This window comes from Corvus brachyrhynchos, unplaced genomic scaffold, assembly GCF_000691975.1.
Source record: "Corvus brachyrhynchos isolate BGI_N302 unplaced genomic scaffold, ASM69197v1 scaffold94, whole genome shotgun sequence".
Lineage (NCBI taxonomy): Eukaryota > Metazoa > Chordata > Aves > Passeriformes > Corvidae > Corvus > Corvus brachyrhynchos.
In genome coordinates this window covers 8,942,782-8,962,732 of record NW_008238330.1, presented here as the reverse complement: position 1 = coordinate 8,962,732, position 19,951 = coordinate 8,942,782, and the positions used below count along the sequence as shown (strand labels likewise).

Here is a 19,951-nt window from a genome sequence, read left to right as displayed (position 1 = left end):
GGGGGGTCCGTGGCTGGCACAGGTCCATCGCTTCAGGATGGCCGTGGCCCGGCCCGGCCTGGCCCAAGCAGGGCCTGGCCGGGCCCACTGGGCCCTGCTTGGGCCCTGCAGCCACCTGTGCCAGCACCGGAAACGAGAGAGAGCTTGGAGGGGGAGTTTGCCTATTCTTAAATGTGGATCACAGAGGTGGTCACAACTTTAAGTAGCTTAGAGAATTGTCCATATTCAAACTGGCCACTGATAGGTTCTATCAGTTCCCAGAGGAAACTGTAAGCACCCCTTAGCAAGGACGTCCCTTCCGGGACTATGCTTGCTAACCTATGACAAGGACCCACACAGCAGGTGACAGGCTCAGGGCAGATGGGCATGACAGGGGCTCCCCCCGTGCTCCTGCTGTGCTGCCCAACAAGTGTGAACACAGCTGCTTCCTTCAGAGCTCAGTTTGGTGTTTCAGCAGTACGGGGAACTCTGGGGAAGGTCCCCAGGACCACCAGGCAGTATCACAGTGCCAGGCCCCACTTGCTGCACATTGGTCATGGGGGAAGGGAAACACCCACCCTAAACACATGCAGTGACTATTTCTTTAAGTGAAATTACTCAAAAAGTGGGAAATAACCCAAATTCATGCTGAGACTGTGTTTTTTCCTTTGTCCTTAGGGATATAATGCCTGGCAGGATCATGAAGTCTGAAATAATATGCACTCCAACAAAACTAGGAGAGAAGAAAATCATAGCCAAGCTGATCTCAAACCAGATCAAAGGGATCTCTACAGAGAAGGCCATCACCATCACCGAGTAGGATCGGTGCCTTGTCGGCGTGCAAATGTTGGCCTTGCTAAATGTATCGCATCCCTGGGCACTTCTCTTCTCCCTGATTGCTGCACAGTACTTTTAAAGTAAAGAGCAAAATGCCATAAAGCTAAGGGAATTAAACTGGCTTAAGGGCACAGTTGCATTGATTGCAGTTAACTGTGATTCAATAAAGATTGTTAAAATTGACTGTGTGATTGGGTTTGATGATATCGTCACGTTGGGATGGCTCTGAATCCACAAGCGGATGTTCCCATCACAGACCAGGGATCGGAGCTCATGTCGGTGCCAGCTTCAGCCAGCTATGGGTGTGAGCCTGGGAGAGGCCAGCAGTGCTGTGGTCCAACCTGGAAGGACACACAGGGACCTCCCTGCACCAAGGGCTGCTGCGCAGCTCAAGCAACATTTCAACCAAATCCTTCCTGGGCAATTCCCAATTCCTCCCAGCTCGCCATCTGGGGAATGTACCACCATGTGCCTTTCCTTGTCTTTAGAGCACAGAAAGGGCAAACCCAGCACAGTCTCCCCAAACACCATTTTTCATACAGCTTCCTATCCCACTTCTTTTGGGGGTTTTCAGGCGTTTTTGGAGGAGGAGCCATCTCCAGCAGCATTAGAAATGTCCAACATCTATTCTTCCCCTGCCACCCTGAATGTTGCTGGGCAGGAAGAACCTCGATGGCAGTGTACATCAGGAGCTCTTCCAGCCACAGTCACACTGGAGAAGACAACAGCTGTGCACAGCTGGAGCCCACCGCTGCACTGCACACCCCAGCAACTCTTGAGCACACCTTTAGCAAGGTCCCACAGCATGGCCAGCAGCAGAGTGGCACTGGGGTTTCCAGCGTTTCCACAGGTAAAGATGAAATCAGGTCACAAAGTAGTATAGGGGGTAATTTATTTGTTTATTTAAAAGGCAAATGCTCAAGCATTAATGCAGTAGGGTGGAAAAAAGAAATGGTGACTACATCTGGTTATGTGCCAGCCCATAAAAAGGGAAGAGGAAAAAAACTAGGAAGGACATAAAAAGGCAAAAAGATTTTAACCACTCTCTTGTGTTTCAAAGATTTGGGGAACTCCCAGAGGAGCACACAGGTGGCTGCCAGGCCATGGACAGGGGTCAAGGCTGCCCTGCCCCTGCTGACCCTCTGCCCATGGTGTTCTGTTGCTCCACAGCAGCACAGGGTCCCCAAAAGGCCACCTCCTACACCTCCTGTGGTGGCATAGCAGGGAGTGGGAGCTCCTCTCCACAGGCAGAGTGGGTGCAGGGTCCGTGTGCATCCTGTCCACAGGGTAGGGAGGAGCAGGTGGTCCTTGGAAGATGAAGTATTAGCTCTTTAGTAAGTACAACAGGGACTGAAGGCACAAAAAGGAGTTACAAACAGCAAAAAATGTGTTTTTTCAAGAGATGTAAATTCTCTATTTGCATAGAAAACCTGCTGTAGAAGACACCAGGTAAGAAGTACGAGAACACTTTCCACATTTGCCATGACCCTGCCCATCACATATTAACCTCATCAGAGCATCACCTCATGTCAGAGCAGTGATGGGACCTCCAGCAAATCACATCCCACTGTGCAGTGCAGGGGGAGCATCCTCCCCGGCCCCATACACTTAGGGTGCCACAAGCAGGCTCTCCAGGATGTCTTTCCTGGGACCTGGCAGGCCAGCCAGGACCATAGCTGCATGGTCTGCACATGAAGGCATGCTCTAACAAAGGGCAAGAAGTGTGTAGAGGGAAGGGAAAGTAAACAGTGAGTTTCATTTCAATTCCATGAAAATTATGTTTGGTCTCAAGCTACCAGTCAATCATTAAAGAAGGAGGTTTATACAAAAGCTACGGATAAAACAGATTTTTCCAACTTGTGAAAATGTGGGATTTCTGAGAGTTGTCACACTACATTGAGACAGAAAGGAGATACACCAAGGGGTACTGGGACTTTGGAAGGGGACAAGGGAGACTGACAGACAAGAAACACCAGAACTGATTTCCTGGGTATAGGAAGTCACCCTGCCACATCTTGGGGGCATCACAGCTGGAGCTGGCTGTCCAGGCTCTGTGTAAGGCACAGTGACACACCCCTGTCTCTCACTCAGACTGTAACTGGAGGAGGGGAGATGACTGTTCTGGCTCTCACCCTCCTCTTCACACTACTTTTCTGTTTCCTCTATTTAAAAAAAAAACAAACCCAGAAACGCCAGCACCTGAGGAACAATAGGAGTGGTGGGAAACAGAAGCAGATGACCACTGTTCTCCTGATGAAGTGAGCCAGGTTTGAGAGTGCAGGAGAAATTAGGCTGCCTCCATCCACACCTACCCAAAGCCATGTCCCAGAGTGGGGTCCCCGTTCTGAGAAGCATCCCTGGAACGCAGCATATGGGGGTCCCTCCCAAGCTGACATCCCTATATGCCTGCCTCAAGGTGATGTTCAGCCATGAACTAGTTTCTCCCTGTAGCACCATTCCCACTGCAGACACAGCACCAGAGGCAGGGATGTTAACTGGATGCAGAGGTGGAGCAGCAAGCCAAAATTAGAAAATGTGAGCTAAAAAGGGCACTCTTATTCTTCCTCCTTCAACATCCCCATTGCTCCCTACAGGAAATTCCTTTTAGATCTGTATGTCCCTGACATCCATTTCCTGCGGGATGCTGACAGAGATAAACATAGTCTAGTGCAGAAGGAGGAGTTTCTTCCCTCAACACCACACAGCTGCACAGGGCAAAGACATTCAAGACCTCGTGTCTAAATGACATGAGAGGATACCTTGTTTCCCCTCCAATGTGGGGCGTTTCCCTTTATCCCAAAGGTTATAAATATACAGTTCCTAATGATGTTTTCTAGATCTATTTTGCACTGACAAAGAGAAGAGATATCCAGAGGGAACAGAGGATGGGACAACTACTTGGAAATACCCTCTGGATTTTGGTCAAGCTGTGCTCCTAACAGTCAAGGCACTCTATTTGTTCCCAGTACCTTTGCCAGAAAATGAGACTGCTGTGGCAGAGGACAAGTCCAGGAGAGAATCCCATCCCTCCACAGTAGTCCTGAATGTCACACCATTAATGTACACCAAGATGCTTTCTGAGGAGTTAAAAAAAAAACAGGAAAAAAATCTTGCACAAATTCCATTTGATATTACTCCTATAAATAATAAAAACTTCATATAGGTCTTTCACAATACCATGCTTTCATCCCAAAAACTCCTTTCTCTTACTTTTGAGAGGAAGCAGTTATCTTTGGACCATGTTACAGGGGAGGGGGAGATAAAAGCAAGCATGTTCTGGAGGGGGGAAGCCAGGAGCACATCTCTAGTCTCTTGCAAATTTAATGACAATTAATCTAAGGGATATGACAGAAGAAAAAAAAAGCAATTGAAAAACAGTCTAAATTAAAAGTACCCTGACATCTGGAGGATGCCAAGTGTTTGCAGCGTATCTGAATTCAGAGGCTGGCAACATCTCTGCATGACTTTGCTACCACTACTGCCACCTGCAGTGATGCCCTCTTCAAGGGACGAGTGTTCCTTCTACAGGTTCACCAGCATTCCCCAGGAGCTGGCTGCAAAATTAATGTAAGGAAACCCTGCATAATGGCACGTACTAGTAAGACAGTGTTAAACCCCAGTAAGATTAGGAGGCACTGTTCATTCTCTACCAACTCTAGCTACCAAGAAAAGAAGAAAAGAGAGACATCTAAATTAGACAAGTCAAACAGAGAGAAGCAGCACCTCCATCACAGGGTGTTCACATCACCCTCTCTTTGACAGCAGAAATAGCTCTGGTACCTGGCCTAGACCACTTCCATGCTCCCTGGGCTGCAGAGCTCAGCCAGGCAGTTCCTGCTTCACACATCTCACATGTGAATGAGCCACAGCCCCGGGGCAAAAGCTTCCCCCCACCAGCACCTCGAAAACCCGGCCAACATTTGCCCGTTCTTAGCTGCACTGGCCACGGGTGAATGCTCTCACCAGCCTGGCACCATCACAAGCCCACCACCTCCAACATGCACCACCAGTCCTGGGCAGTCCCACAAGCACAGAGGGTAAAAATTAACCCCTGGAGATATTTCAGAGCCCAAAGGAATTACACCCAGGGTGAGCTCATCCAAGTGCTGCATCCATAGCCCTGTATCCCACCTAGGCTAAGATCAGTGTGGCAGCAGCTTTCATAACCTAGAGGCAGCACCCATGGGATGGGATGGGCTAAAGTGGATGTGTTTTTCCAGAAAACCTTCAGAGCTGGCCTAATCTTGCCATCACACACATTTAGTCCTCCAAAGGGCTGTTAAGAACAAAGATTAACCAGACTCCCTAGGATGGCACATTTCTGGGAACTGGAACCAATCTATCTGACAATTATAAACTGTCCTTTAAGGCCATCTAAGAAAAGCTCAGTAAAGAAGTTGACACAGGTCTGAAAAGGAGCTTATGAACCACATCACTTACGAAGTTCTCTCTGGAGATTTGCATTACTAGTGCTGTAGGGTCTGTTCCAGACAAATACTCCTGAATTTTTAAATGCACCAGAAAATATGCTAAAAAGCAACCCTTAAATCTCCAGCACAAGTAATTATTAAAAGGAACACCTGAAAGCTTCTCCTGGCATTGTGGAGGATGCTTTGCTTATTCACGCAACATTTGGATGGCAACATCTCGAGCCAGAAACTGCTCGATTTCTTCTTGGGTCATAATTTCAGATGCAGGAGCTGCTGCCACTGCTTCAGCCAGCACTGGGCTCTTGCAGTTCAGGTTTGAGAAAGGGTTGAACCAACCCAGGGAGAAGGCACCACCAAACGCCAGCTTCATTCCTTCCCAGCCGCTGATCTTCTCCCAGGTTGGCTTCTGGTTTTTAAGTCGCTCAATACCCTGCAAGAAGAGAAGAGTTTATGGTTGTCTCATGCATACAGCAGGTATTTGGGCACCAAGCACTGTAGCACATGCAGAACTGCCTACCTATAGCCAGGTTGATGCTATTCCAGTTTGAGTTAACAATGAAGACAGACACCCTGCATTAGAGTTTCATCTCCAAATTTAACAGCAAAACCCTCACACGAGATCAAATTAATGGACAATCTGAATCTTGCTGATGTATTTTGGCATCAGTTGCTATTGATTTTTAGGGTACAGAGATGGCTTCTGAAAAGCCAGCCTTTTTGGAAACACGGACCTCTTCTCATGCGGCTTTTTTAATCCTTCCAAGGAGTGACAAAATACAACTTAAGAGTTTCACCTTGTTTGGGCATTTTTTTGCAATAGTTCAGGCACAGCCAAAATACTGCACTTTTTTCCAGCAATCAGGAATTTACCACTGCCACACCTAGGCTTGTCAATAGAAGCTCACTCCATGCCAGTTAAGAGCAAATATTTAAGAACACAACTTCCATTTACCAAATTGTCAAAGACAAATCACAATGCAACCCAAATAACCTGCTGGGAGGTGAGAAAATCTGTACAGGTGAAAGTGGAGGCTTCAAAATGGGACCACAGCCTTGGTCAATCAGTATTCTAACTCATTCTCCCTTCAAGAACGTCACTTTCAGTAAAGCAAACATTTCGATTGTACTTAAAGAACAGATCTATCGAATTTAGGCAGTGACTTTTTTTTCCTGGTAGTCTTCTCCATGTAGGAATAAGGAACTAAAATTTATTTTCTTAATGATTTTTTTTAAGGCTGCCACTGTGTGAAATAGGGCACAATTTTTTATGCCCATTTTCTGTATCATTTAAGAGAGGAGTCAGATCTGCAGCTGTGTATGATCCATTCGTAATGATATACGAGTGACCACACAGAAAGTTTGTTCTTAGAGAAGCAAGAATACTGGATCCAAGTTTTGAGAAGCTCAAGGAAATGAAAAAAAAGCACAAATTCAGTTAAAACTGTAAGAAAGAAGAGTTTTAGAAGTGCTGGATGAACAGTACATTTGTCACGTGCTAATTCTACAGATTATTCTTGACAACACACAGAACATTCAAAGCTCTGCAGTGAGAGGAAAGGAATACAGGCAGCAGCTCAGCAGCACCACAGCTGCACTCACTGTCAGCCTCGCAAATAACACAGCAGCAGCAGCTCAGTTTGCAAGAACATTGAGTCAGCACGAGCAGACCCAGAAGAAAACACACCAGAAACCGCAGCACTGCATGCAAAGCTTTTGTGAACTTCATTCCTTCATTCATGCCCTGTTTCTCGTGCTGATTTAGGAGAAACCCAGCAGTGAAGGTGCAGAAAGGAATGACGCAGCACCAAATCGGAATTCCTCAGGGTTGTAATTTGGGAAAAATTCAAGCCCTGAAGGACTTTGAATGCTAAGCACACGCCTGCAGCACCTCACCCTGCTCCCAAGCTTGCAAATGTACCGTTTTAAGTGCTCCAGGGAAAATCCCTTGCAGCCCCTGGTCCCTTGGGATGCCACACTTGGTGTGCCACAGCCAGGGCCCGACCTTACCTCCCTGCTGGGCAAGCTAGAGAGGAGCAGAGTTTGTGCACAGCAGACCCTTGGCAAAGCGTTCTAGCACTACTATGAGCTTTTCCTCTGGGATACTGCACTTCCAGCACCCAGTGGCTGTGCAACCAGGAGGCAGAGGCTTTGGCAGCTTAAAGCAAGAGACCACCTTTGGTTGCGCAATGTTCCTTAGCAAACTGCAGAGCTTTCCCATGTGTCAGTAACAAACTGGCTGGAGCACGGCTGGAGCACTTACTGTGTGAGCATCTAGGGAAAAGGAAAACAAGTAGCACAGAGCAGGAGGAGAGACAGACACCAGGCATTTAAACCCCTCTCTGCAAGCACAAGCTTTAACCCTGCCCTCACTCATTTGTGGAATCCCTTTCAATCCTTGCTGCCATCTAGACTGGGAATACAGATTTGGAACAGTTCTGGGCAGAAACCCATCCTTTCCTCCCAAAAAATCATTGCTCACCTGCTCCTATCAGCATCTGCTAACCAAGGCAATAAGCAAGGTCAGGCTGAGGTTGTGCTAATGCCAATTAGGGAGCAGTTCATCAGAGCAGCTAGAGGCATACTTTCTCTCTCCCAACCTGACCTCACTAATCCCTTCACAGCATGGTTTCAAAATAAACAGAAGTTTTATAATTGTATCTTGATCTATTTTTGGCTGCCAGCCACATGGTCAGTAGGGCATGAGGTTATGCCTTAAAAAGAACCTAAGGGAGATGGAAGGAATGCACAGCTGTTGGACAACTCATTACTGTTTCAGCTTTCCCTATTTCAAATCACATAATTTTGAACCAATACTGAAAAGAGAAGATATACACTGAGGAAATATAAAATACTGGACACTCCTCTTTAAGTAAGAGGCACAACATTGCAAACATGGGGACAGTAAGACAAGGTTAACCTGTGACCACTGAGATGCTGTAGGATATACTCTCTTTCTCCAACTACTGCCCTCGGTATCTGCTCCTGCCCAGAGCCAGAGAAGGACGGTGGGCTGCATGGTCTTACCCAGAAGCAATCTGCAGGACAGCTCTTGAATGTTAGAAGAAATGCATTAATTTCCTTCAATGCACTTTTAAGACATGAAAGGAAAGAGCAAACCAGAAAGACAAGCATTGAGACAAATTGATGGTTACAGAGAAGACACAGGAAGCACCGCCACTGGAAATCATGATTAAGGCAGACTTTTCTTACAGCAGTTCCTTGCACTCGTTTCTGCTTGGAGCACCACTTAGTTTTCCAGAAGTGCCCTGTTGGAGTTTCTTTCAATTTCTCTCGGCCACACTAAAACAGAACTAGCACCTGAAATGGGGTAGTCCTGACCAAGAAAATACTTTCCATCAGCTAACCAGTAAGTCTGCCTTTCTCCTGTTAGTACTGTCCTACTTTTAGTACCATTCAAATTGCACCAAACAGCACCACCGAGCCGTGCAGCACAAGGAAAGCTGAAGGCCATGGTTATCGCCACACACACACAACAGGTACCGGTGGCACTTCTGGGATGGTGCCTCATTTAAAAAACAAAACACACAGTTTGACTGAAAATATCAGTACTATATAACGCTGTTTAACAATTTGCATTTGGTTTGAAGCAAGAAAAACTCAGTAGCTAGGCATTTTTCCACGATGGTCAAAGTGCCAGAAAAATGTAATCAATCTTCCTCCAGAACGCATAGCTAATAAGGGTAATTAAAATAAACCCAAACTGGAACATAGAATTTGTAATCGAAACAATTTTTGAAGCAGTGAACTACAGAGAGGTGCATTAATTAGTTAATTCCCTAGCTGACTCAATATAAAAAGCCTCTCTCCTCAATAAATCTGATTTTGCATCAAGGCAGCGTAAGGGCCAGATTCTCTACCAGTTCAAATCATCTCCTGCACGTGTCTCACCAGCTGGACTGACCATGGCCCAAGATCCAGCTTAACTATTAAGCTTGGGAGCGTTCTCTGAGAAACACCATCACACACTAAAACCAGAGTTACAGCCTCTCCCCAGTGGCGAAATAAACCACTGATTAACAGATCAGTATATTACCAATTAACTCACTTTTCAACTTAGAAGTTGAACACTCAAGTTAATTAACCTTCATATGCTTCTGCCTGATTGCACACAGAAGTGAAAGTTCAGAAAACCATTACGGATTTTTCCTAAGATTTGGAGCAAAGAAAGGAAGAACAGCAAACAAGTTTTTGGAAAAGTTTTATTGCATTTGTTTTCCATATGGAAGCATTGACAGATTGAAAAGATGCAGCATTCACATTACTTCCAAAATGAGACATCCATTCAATTTCTCCTTCCCTGATTTCCCTCCCTTCCCACGTGGCTTTGAAGCAGTCTAAACAGGTCAGTTTCCAAAAAAATATTTTAAACCAAGGAAAGAAAAGATTCCTTGGAAGTCACAGACACAGCTGATTTGCGTATTTCTTTTGTTTGCAATTCATTTGATGAGCCCATGGGAGTTGTGAATCAAAAATATAATAAAATTCCTGCCTGAACCTAAGATGCCAGTTGTAATTATGAATGGTTTAGCTCTATCCATTTTTTGGAATGTCTTCTGTCCCTCCCACTTTCATCACCACACAGTTCATAACAGCATGCATGCTCCTTACCATAAATATTTCCCAATTTCAAACCCTTACACATATATGTGCCTGTGTTTACACACATACACATGTATGCATAAATAGGAGAAAAGATTTACAAAGCTCTAAACCAGGGCAATGCTAACAATATAGAATCAATCACCCTGGAACACTTACACATCCCATCAATATTAGTCTTTATAGGAATCTGGGCATTCATGTCAGTTTTTCACGTTAACACCGCTTAGCAGGCATTGCTCTAACAAGTCATTTACCAAGACAAACACACACAAAAAAAACATGATTCTGCTATTCTAAACACTTGAAAATTAGCTTTCTTTCTTTCCTGGAAGTGTAAGGCATGTAATAATCCAAACAGTCTTCTAAATCTGCCACAGTTATCCTAAAGGGGCAACAATTTCCTGCACACAAGGGAGGGAACAGACAAAATAATGCCAGAAAGATGGAATCAGTTCTGTGGCTGGAAGGAAAAAGGACAGTGGAGTGGGAATTGGTGTTGGCAACGCTTAAGTACTTTAACTGTTTGTGATCACCAGGTCAACTGGCTCTCTTGCTGTGTTGCCTTCTGGTCTTGCACCTTTTGGTACGTGAAGTATCTGCTTTCCTGGTCAAGTTCACTTATGAAAGAGCAATGTGCTCCTTCAGGAAGTCCAAATGTGTCTGTGTAGGGCTGTTGGCACTCACATGTCATCCACAGAGCTCATCACAGTCAGGAGACAGCATGAGAATTTACTCAGAAGAGGTGGGTCATAACAGAGAAGAGAGGATCCCCTTCACATTAGTTATGCCATACAGAAAGCAGAGAGAAACAAATGCCAGTAAAGTTAATGAGATAAAAAAGAAAGGAAAAAAAAAAGAAAAGGAAAAAAAAAAAGAAAAAGCAGCAGCAGTTTCAGCCAGAGATATAGAATTATCTAAAATGGTGGAATATAGGGCTTGTTTTTCCTCTGCAATTATCAGCCATTTAATAGACATAAAAAAAGTTTGTTTTGCTTTTTGTTTTAAACATTCATGGAAAATTTGTAACAGTAGTGCTGTAATATGTTTCTATTTTAGTGGAAATGCTGGTCAGGAATTCCTCAGACCACATACTGGTACGGGTCTGCTTTTCCTTGGTCTGGTGTTGCGAATGGGCTAAGCCATGCTATAGAGAACGGATGGCCAAATACTGCTTTCATGTTCATCCATTTTGTTTTTTTAGCCCATCTTCTCTCTTCCTTTTTCAACTGTTCTATTCCCTGAAAACAGAAATATCACATTTTCAGTCAAATACTCAGATTCTGTAGTTCTGGATTCGGGGAAAGGTCTACTCTCAATTACCTCTTATCCAAAGGACAGAGTAAGAAAATACAAATGCATCTGTACTGTCTTTCCTTCTCACTGTTTTATATTAAAAAATATTAAATCTAGAAACTGTTCCTTGAAAATAAAATTGCTTTCATTTTCTTCAGACCTACATACTTCAGAAACATTTTAAGACCTGCCATCCAATTGCCTCTGATGTCAATAAAAAAAACCCCACCACTTAAAACCAAACAAAAAGTATGTGCTTTAATGGCTGAATGCATTATGTGCTAACCAGATGGAAAAGTTTTAGAAGAAACCATTACAAGCTTGCAGACAAAAAAAAAAAAAATAAAACAACCAAAAAACCCACAAACCCAAAGATAATCACTATAATGCTCCCAGATTCACCAAGCAAGTTCAGGAAGTGCCCATGGCTCAGTGTAGCTCAGTCTACCTGGTGCCTCTTCATGTGTCATTAGAATCACTGCTAAAACATGCATGGGCTGACAGCATGGAGAGAGGGTTAAATAAGATACTGATTTGAAGAAATCATTGGCATTGTTTAGTAAAGGTTAGAGGCAGAACAAAAATAAGCCATCAAGCAATCAGCTGGAACATTCACTAGTTAAACACTAAAAAGAAATAAATCCATATTGTGTCTAAAGCCCAGGAGTGAATTTGGTCTGTCAGGAAAGCCATATATGCCTGGCTGCCATAGAAGCACAATGAGTAAGAGCAGTCACTGGAGAGCATCACTCTCCCATGGGCAGCAGCAGCAGCTGGCAGATCACCCAGCTCCTTGACTCTGCATCTTTTGCAAGGTAAGGTTTCTCCTGACCTGCACGTGTCTCCCACGCTACGCAGTAATGCGCTGCAATGCATCTGCGTGCCTCAAATTACTGACGCTGGGAGCTCTGATGAACACAACAGGGGCCAACTGTAGGAGTTGTGCTGATCCCTGGTAAATGTCACCTCCAGAGACAACAGCAAAATACCAGGGTTCTGGGTCCCTCCAGGCAGAAAGGAACCATCTTGCTGGGACAGCATACTCAAGATGAGGAATGAAGTCTCCCAGTGACTGGAATAAAAAGGTGAAAAACGGCAACACACAGCCCTATCTCTAAAATGTGAGTTACAACACTACAAGAGAGCACACCAAGAAGCACTTCACCTGGAAGTATTCCTCTGCTCAAAACAGACTGCTTGCCAGACAGCTAGCTCAATGCTGGCACACCAACAATGAGACATTCCATGGAGCAAAATCCTTCCTGGTACATATTAAAAAAACCACCCAAAAATAAAAACCCACAACCCAACAAGGGGAGACCATATTTCATTTTTTTATTTTAGAATGTGGCATTGTTCCTTTAACATCTACAAGTCCCCATCTAAGAGTGGAAGGGAAAATCTGGGGACTTATATGGGTGCCCAGCCATAGGAAGCAGCTTCTAAAAATTCTTGACAGGTTTCAAAGATAGAGAAATTCAAACAATGGTTTCACAGGCGGCATTGCTAATTTACACACTTATTGATGAACACAAGCTCAGCAGGATCTGTACCACACTGTACTTCTTCCTGGGGCTCTCCCCATCAGAAAGAACAGTGAAGTCTTCCTCTGAACACAGACAGGTGGAACATCAGCCTCTTGCGGAAGCCAAGCATTAAAAATAGCACTGCAAAAAAAGGGTCAGAGCAATGGGCCCATACGGCATATAATGCCAGTCACAGCTCTCTGACAGTAGCAAAAACACTTATGCTAGCTTCAACTGGCCATGGGCAAACAAGGAAAACAAACCTAAAGGAGGCAGGGAGGAAAGAAGAGTTGTCACTCTTTTAAGCCCATCACTTCTCTCCAGCCACCCCAGTTAATTCAATTACCTGAGCATGCTTGGTGAAGAGTGGAAGTATTCACAAGTGTGGGAACACCCACCGGAGTCCCCAGCTACATCGCTACAGAAGTGGGCAAATACATGGATTTAGGACTGTAATATTATTATATAACCTCTCCTATGCCACCTTTGAATTCGGGATGACTTGGTGGATTTGCAGCAGACTGTGTCCAGCGGGGTCCCTTGAGCCTGCTCTGCTCCCTTTTCTTTTTCCCTCTGGCAAGAGTTTTTGAACTGTTGAACAGGTATCTAAGACTGGAAAATCTTCTAGGCTAAAAAAAAGTCCCTGTCTGTGTGTGTGTGTGTATTCCTCCCCCACCTACTCATCTTGGCTTACCAGCACACAAACCTGTGCACAGTGACAACCAGGACACAGGTGAACTTCAGACAATACCAATGTAAAAGCACCTCATTAAAGAAAAAAGGTTCTCCAATCCACAGGGGACAAATATTCTCTACAGAATAATCCCAGCTACCTATGCCTACTTTATGGGAAGTACTGTCAACATAGCACTCCAGTCAATACATAGGAGTACCCTACTTCCCACAGTGACCTTCAGAGAGCACCATCCAGCACCGTGCTAGCTCAGCTTTATTACACTGGATCTCTCCTCAAAGGGGACATGGACTCCCTGTGCCGTGAGGTAAAACCCCACAGCCCATCACTGTTTCTACAAATGGTGAGAGACAGGGTAAAGGAGAGAATGTGAGACACCCACCGTTTCATCAGTGCAGATGGAGTGTACTTGGGTCCCAAACATAACTGAGGTGAAGATGAGAAATAGGAGAGCCTCAAAACACAAGAGGATGAGGAGAATCACTGTAGTTGGTGGAGAGAAGGAACTGCACTCTGCGAAGACAAAACAACAGAGTTGGAAGGGCAGACACCAAGTAATGCACCAGCTGCAAAACACCTGCTAAGCCACGAGTTTTCTGTACTCAAACTATCAAATAAATTAGCTGAACAACATTCCCAGAAAGACACACAGGGAAGCTCTGACATGCAAGCATAAAATGATCACTCCCCCAAGTTTAAAAAAAAGCCAAAAAACCCACCAAACACCCTGCAACGCTTCAAGATTGTAATTTTCTTTTCTACTTCAGAGTTCCCCCAGTACACTGGCTAGGACTCCATTCTACTCAATTTCACCTGGAGCTTCTCTCTTACACCTTAACCTTAACAGATTTTCCACAGTGATAAGTCCATTAGAAATCTCAAGCTGGCAGTCAGGACACGAGCTTATGTAGCACCAACATAAAACCAGGGTATGCTTCCTTTTCATAACTGCTCTAAGCCATAACTTTAAAAAGGTCAGATTAAGCCAAATTCCTACTTTTCTTCATACTCAATAATGCAAACTCAAGCAAGTGCTAAAAAAAAAAAAAACCAAGAAGGTAATTAGAAAGGAGGAGCAAAAGAAAAGAACGTTATAGGGCCAAAGTCATAGTGTTCAATGCTGTAAATTTCAGAACATCTCCAGATTTTTTCGAAATCTAAGACTCTCATCAAAAGCCTGTATTTTTCTCATGAGATCTTCAGCTTAAACAGATTCACCATAATCAGGGACTAACACAATTTGCACAAACACAAGGCAGCTGAACAACACATCCATCTCTCCTAACAGCTCTGTTCTGCCACCTAAGCCTGGGACAGCCAGGAAAGTGCCTTCTCCACAGGAACAGGCTCTAAGAAAGGAGATAAGGGAAACTACCTTTTGATGTATCCTTCCCTTACGGCCCTGGCCACTGCAGTCAAATGCAGATGTTCTCACTGACAGCTGGCAGCTGTTTTACAAAGTTCTGAAGTGCAGAACAACCTCATCAAGTTCAATTCATATGTGTATCCTCTGCAGTACTATAAACTAAAACCAGTCATTATATTGAATAACACTACTGAAATTCCAAGGAAAAAACCCTCATACTTTTCCAAAAAAAGTCATAAGCAGCACATACATGTGCACACAAATTCTTTGACACCTTGCTCTTCAACTCAGCATTACCTTGAGGATTTCCTATATATCCATATGTGATTTTAAGAATATAGGTAGACTGACTTTGTGAATATTTACTCACTGACTACTTCAGAGTGATGCTGAGGTTTTTAGTTTGGCTTTTTTGAGCTGCTTGGGCTCTGTTTTTGGTTTGTTGGGTTGGTTTTTTGTTTTTTTTTTTTGAGGAAAGGAATTGTTTGTTCTTGTGAGGGTGGTTTTTTGGATCTGAGCTAGCATGTTTTCCTGGCAGTCTTGCAACAATGATTCACATTACCCTTTTTAAAAAAAGCATACACATTCTTCTTATCTTGTGTTGGCATTCAGGAAATTAGTGCTGTGTTCACGTGAACAATAGGTTATTACACACATACTCCTCAGGTGTCTTTACATATCAGCTTTTTCCTAGGCACTATCAGATGTAAGTTAAAACAGGACTTTTCAGGAAAGAGATTCAGGCAGGTAAGAAAAAAATACGAAGTTCCAGGACTGATCATTAAAAATAATAAAAAAAAACAGAGATAGCATAGCAGAACCTTGATAGCATTCTTCGGAAACAAGCAACTTACTGCATTGTAAGTTCTTATTCAACGGGTAATCTGCTATTTTAATAAGGTATTTTGTTTATACTCACTTGTCCAGTCTTCTTCAAAGCAGTACAAGAAGTGAAATCCCACCATGATTAGAGCATGCAGGGAAATCAGTGCTATATACATCTGAAAAATAAAGGATGTAATACAGGCACCAAGTGAGTTCAAAGACCAAAATGCTCAATCTTCCCAACACTTTATTTGAAAGCATAGTGCTAAGATTTCAAAATAAAACCAAACCACAAACAACTCCCAAAACCATCAAGCTCTCCCATCTCCCCTGAAAAAGCACCATGAAGCTGGCAAATGCCAAGACTACACAGACTCATTCTCTCCTTACTAACAGCTCTGAGCGAACACAAGGCAGACTGCTGAATTTAACGCCAGCTGGATCCAAATCCAGCCTCCTGTGTCCCAGAGTGGCTTCCCCACAGCTCATTGTCCTTACCTCAGCTGAGTACTGCACAGCTTTCAGAGAACAGTAACACTGATCAAGGTATCCTGTTGTCAAAGCTTACATCCTTGCTCTTGACAGCACTACAGCTTCCCAGAGAAACAACAATTAATTTGTTTTAACCAGAGAATGCACTTTCATCTGTTTTCCAGTATGAGGTTCAGAAAAATGATGTATTTTTTTAACAAGTACTTTCTCCTGAGGCAGACACTGGCATGGAAAGTTTCTCTCAGGATTTAATACTTCATACTTAATCATTTTTGGTTTAAGCTAGGTCTTAGCTTTGTAATAAAAAGTGTATGTAACGAAAAGAACAAAAGCTATGTGCAATGCTACACATAGATTACAATTTACTACAACAGGGCTAAAAAAATTACTCTCCTGAAGGTACAAACCCTGACAAAGATAGGCAGATCATAGAAGTGAGAGAGACTTTGTAACAAGAAACACCTCTGGAAGCAGTAAAAAGCAATACGGGAGTATTTGGGTTTTCCTCGCAAGCTGAGCATGCTGCTGTTCTTTCACTTACTCACAGGTCAAAAAGAATATCTAAGAATAAAACCAGAAACCCTTACTTTGTTTCTCTCAACCAAATTAAGTGTTAAATACAGTCTGCTAGAAAGTGGCTATCAAGTTTTAATAGAAACTGAAATCCTTTTGATAGGACTAAAACACCTAGCTCACCTCTCAAGGTAAAAAAAACCTGCTTGCTCATAGGAAAGAAATGGGATTCATTTTGTTCTGTAATCCACATCCTTGCAAACCACACCACAGAACACTAAGCCTTTCATTTAACTGTAAATCTCCTCCTTTCTGCTTGGTAATATGAGAACATACTTCCTCAAACCTACAGATGTCTCAGAAGATTTATTAATAAAACAGAGCATCACTGAAACTCAGCCTTGTAATGTTCACACTACTCCCACGGGATATTTGCAGTTCACTTTGATGAAACACATTTCAAACCTTCCAGAAATATCCAGTATTCAAGTTTTTACTCCTGTTTTCTTACTCATGATGCTACAGATACAGTACAAAAAGTCGTGCACCTCCTTGGTTTTCAAGTACAAAACTAAACCACTTGCAATTAAAAGGTGGATAGTTCTTATCTAAGGGGATGCAGACTTCCCACTCCTTCTTTGAGATGTGGCAACGGCTCTTATTACATGATCCCACACAGGTACTCATACAACTATAATGTTTAGGAGGCCTACATATGCCTGGGACCCTACCAGCCACTGTTTGATGTAAAGGGATGGCCCCTGCCTCAAGGAGCTCAGCACCACAGTAAACTACTCGCATTACAAAATAGGTGCTGAACTACCACCAATACAAACCTCAAAAACCCCTGACAAAGGCTTCCTGTGATGCCTTTTCCCAGTGCTGTGGATGGATGGGTGGGGGTGTGTGTGTTCCCTAATTAGTGAAACAGAAGCCTGTATGTAGCAGGTCCCCATAAAGTTCTTCCAAAACACGAAGGAAGAGAATGCCAGCACTGGGAGCTGCTTCACAGACTACACACTGCATTTCAGCACTTCCCACTGGACAACCTCAAGCATCACCTGCAAAATACTTACTGTAAACAGTACAAAGTACTTCTGGTTATTCTCTCCTACACAGTTATTGACCCATGGGCAGTGATGGTCCATTTTCCGAATGCACCTCTTGCAAACGCTGAAAGAACATAGGTCTGTATTAACAGCACTTTTCCTTCCAAGAACACAAGATTTCACAGGGGGTTGGGGGACAAAGAAATTCAGGAATAGAATCAGAGGTGAAATCTGAATCTAAAAGAATTTACTTGCCACCATATTCATATTTGTGGTTTGCTTACTTGACTAAGCCTGTTCAAAATGAACCATACAAAACCAAACCACCACTACAAAAATTAAGGCCACACATCAGTGGTTCTTTCCCAAATATAGTTTGAATCATACACTGGGGCAGACGGAAAAAATCTGTGATTTCGTTTAGTTTTAATATATAAGGCCTGTAAAAATGTCCACAGATTAAAACCAAACAGAAACCACAACGATATAAAAGGCAGTAATGAATAAAGATACTTTTCAAAGTTGCTAATAACAGACTAAAGTTTATTTCCCAACACTTGCTGGTAGCAGGAACTTGCAAAAAAGGAAAATTAAATAAGGCATTAGAAAAGATTCGTGACATCAAGGTAAGCCACATACTAGCAGAAAACAACTGTGGCAGTCAGTCAGGAAGATGGTAGCACAATATACATTCAAGATGAAATTAGATGTTAAAGCACTTCACAAAACCAGCCTAATAAAATCAAAATTCAAATTCTTGCCAGCATGTAAATTGTGGCTGGAAGTCAAATAATTAAAACATTATTACTTTGTCTGAACATCATTCTCTTGCTTAGTCAGTAACTGCTTCAACTCACATAATAAAGGAAGTCTTTTTCTCTGCTGCTTTCTCATATGCTAGGAGACGAAAGGCAGTCTCCTGATACCACATTGCACAAACAAGCACAGAAATCAAATATGAAAAAGCACAAAACCCCAAAGCAAACAAACAATAGACCCAGAAAGGAAACAGCCATTCCAGAACAATTCTGGCAGCAATGAAACAGAAAGGACTGAGCGCTCTGCTAATTTTATTTTTCTTCTTATAACAAAAAGCACTTTGACCTTAATATAAATAATAAACTTCAACACCCAAACACTTAAGGGAAACTCAAACGAAAACATAAACATGTTCTTATCAGCATGTATGAATAAACAATAGAAAACATCTCTGTCAGAGCAGCCTTTCACTCACTTTACACGGTAGGAGGGGATAATCCCCAAGGATATGTGCTATGCCTGAAAAACAAATGAGTTGCTATAGGCCTGATCCTAAATGAAAGTCCAGGCAGGCAGGCCCCAGCCTCCCAGCACGGGGCCAGATCAGGAGCTGCTCCTCCTCAGGCAGACCTGGGTGCCCTACTACCTGTCAGCCTCAGGTGCAGTGGGAAACATGAAAAGCCTCCTTTTGCCAGAACAAGCAGCTTGAAATTATTTTGAGCTACATGGAGTCTAAAATCAGCAGGCACAGTAAAAGCAATTTACCTGCCAGATAATGTACTTCGTATGACAAGTATTTATCATTGTGATAAAAAAAAGGAGGGGGTAAGGTGAGGCAGGTGGTAAAGGAGGAGGATGCCTCCCTGTGTGCAGGTGTGCACAAACTTCCCTTGGGCTCTGAGAGAGGTGCGTACCCAAGCAACCCTCCAACTGCTCCTACTTCCCCAGAGGGACAACCTGAAGATGCCAAGCCACAGATGTGAAAGGGATAGGAGAGGAGGCTGGGAGGGGAAGTTTTATTCCATGTGCACATACCAAAAACAGTTGGATGACAGGCAGAACAGGAAGCTAGCTGGTGGAAAAGGAAACACAGAAATCACAACTAAACACTGCAGCAACAGGGATACTCACACACTTTCCCCCACTCAACCACCTAGCTTCCAAATGCTGGCAGGACTAGTTTACTGGGCACAGGGGACTCACTAAATAGCACATTCATCAAAAACACCCTGGTCCCTCTGGTATACAGCTAGCAGTATCTCTTGCTGATGCAGATGCTCAACCTTGATGTGTTGAAGTCTAATAAACCTCCCTAGGCCACAAAAAAAATGTTTGACTGAAGATTCTCAACAACATCAGTGGTCAGTGGATCACCTTCCCAAATCTTAATGTCTAAAAACTTATCTTAAAGCATAGAAAAAAGGACCATGGTGACAAGGTTTTGTGCTTAGCTAGAGTCTTTTTCATTTACCTACACTGTGAGTAATCATCAAGACAGCATTTTAGATGTGAAGTTTCATTCATAATTGAAAAGCTGTCAGAGCAGATTTTACAGTAGCATTAAT

The 19,951-nt window shown here is 43.4% G+C and overlaps 2 protein-coding genes across 3 annotated transcripts in view; one reads left to right on the top strand and one right to left on the bottom strand.

The window, feature by feature from the left end:
* Positions 1-999, top strand: part of TGM4 (transglutaminase 4) — a 15,092-nt gene extending 14,093 nt beyond the window's left edge. The window contains exon 14 of the mRNA XM_008633879.2: positions 658-999. Within this exon, the coding sequence (XP_008632101.1) occupies positions 658-799 (142 nt within the window). The 3' untranslated portion in view covers positions 800-999. The remainder of the gene's footprint in view (positions 1-657) is intronic.
* Positions 1,000-1,691: 692 nt separating this feature from the next.
* ZDHHC3 (zinc finger DHHC-type containing 3) overlaps positions 1,692-19,951 on the bottom strand; it is a 22,544-nt gene continuing 4,284 nt past the window's right edge. Inside the window, exons 3-6 of one of the 2 annotated variants that reach the window (XM_017734492.1) lie at positions 17,655-17,751; positions 15,668-15,749; positions 13,765-13,895; positions 1,692-5,676 (exon numbers count right to left, since the gene is read on the bottom strand). In XM_017734492.1, coding sequence (XP_017589981.1) covers positions 5,434-5,676; positions 13,765-13,895; positions 15,668-15,749; positions 17,655-17,751 — 553 coding nt within the window. In that variant the 3' untranslated portion in view covers positions 1,692-5,433. Of the gene's footprint in view, positions 5,677-9,448; positions 11,108-13,764; positions 13,896-15,667; positions 15,750-17,654; positions 17,752-19,951 lie in introns of those variants that run through there. The other variant, XM_008633878.2, reaches the window with a different exon arrangement.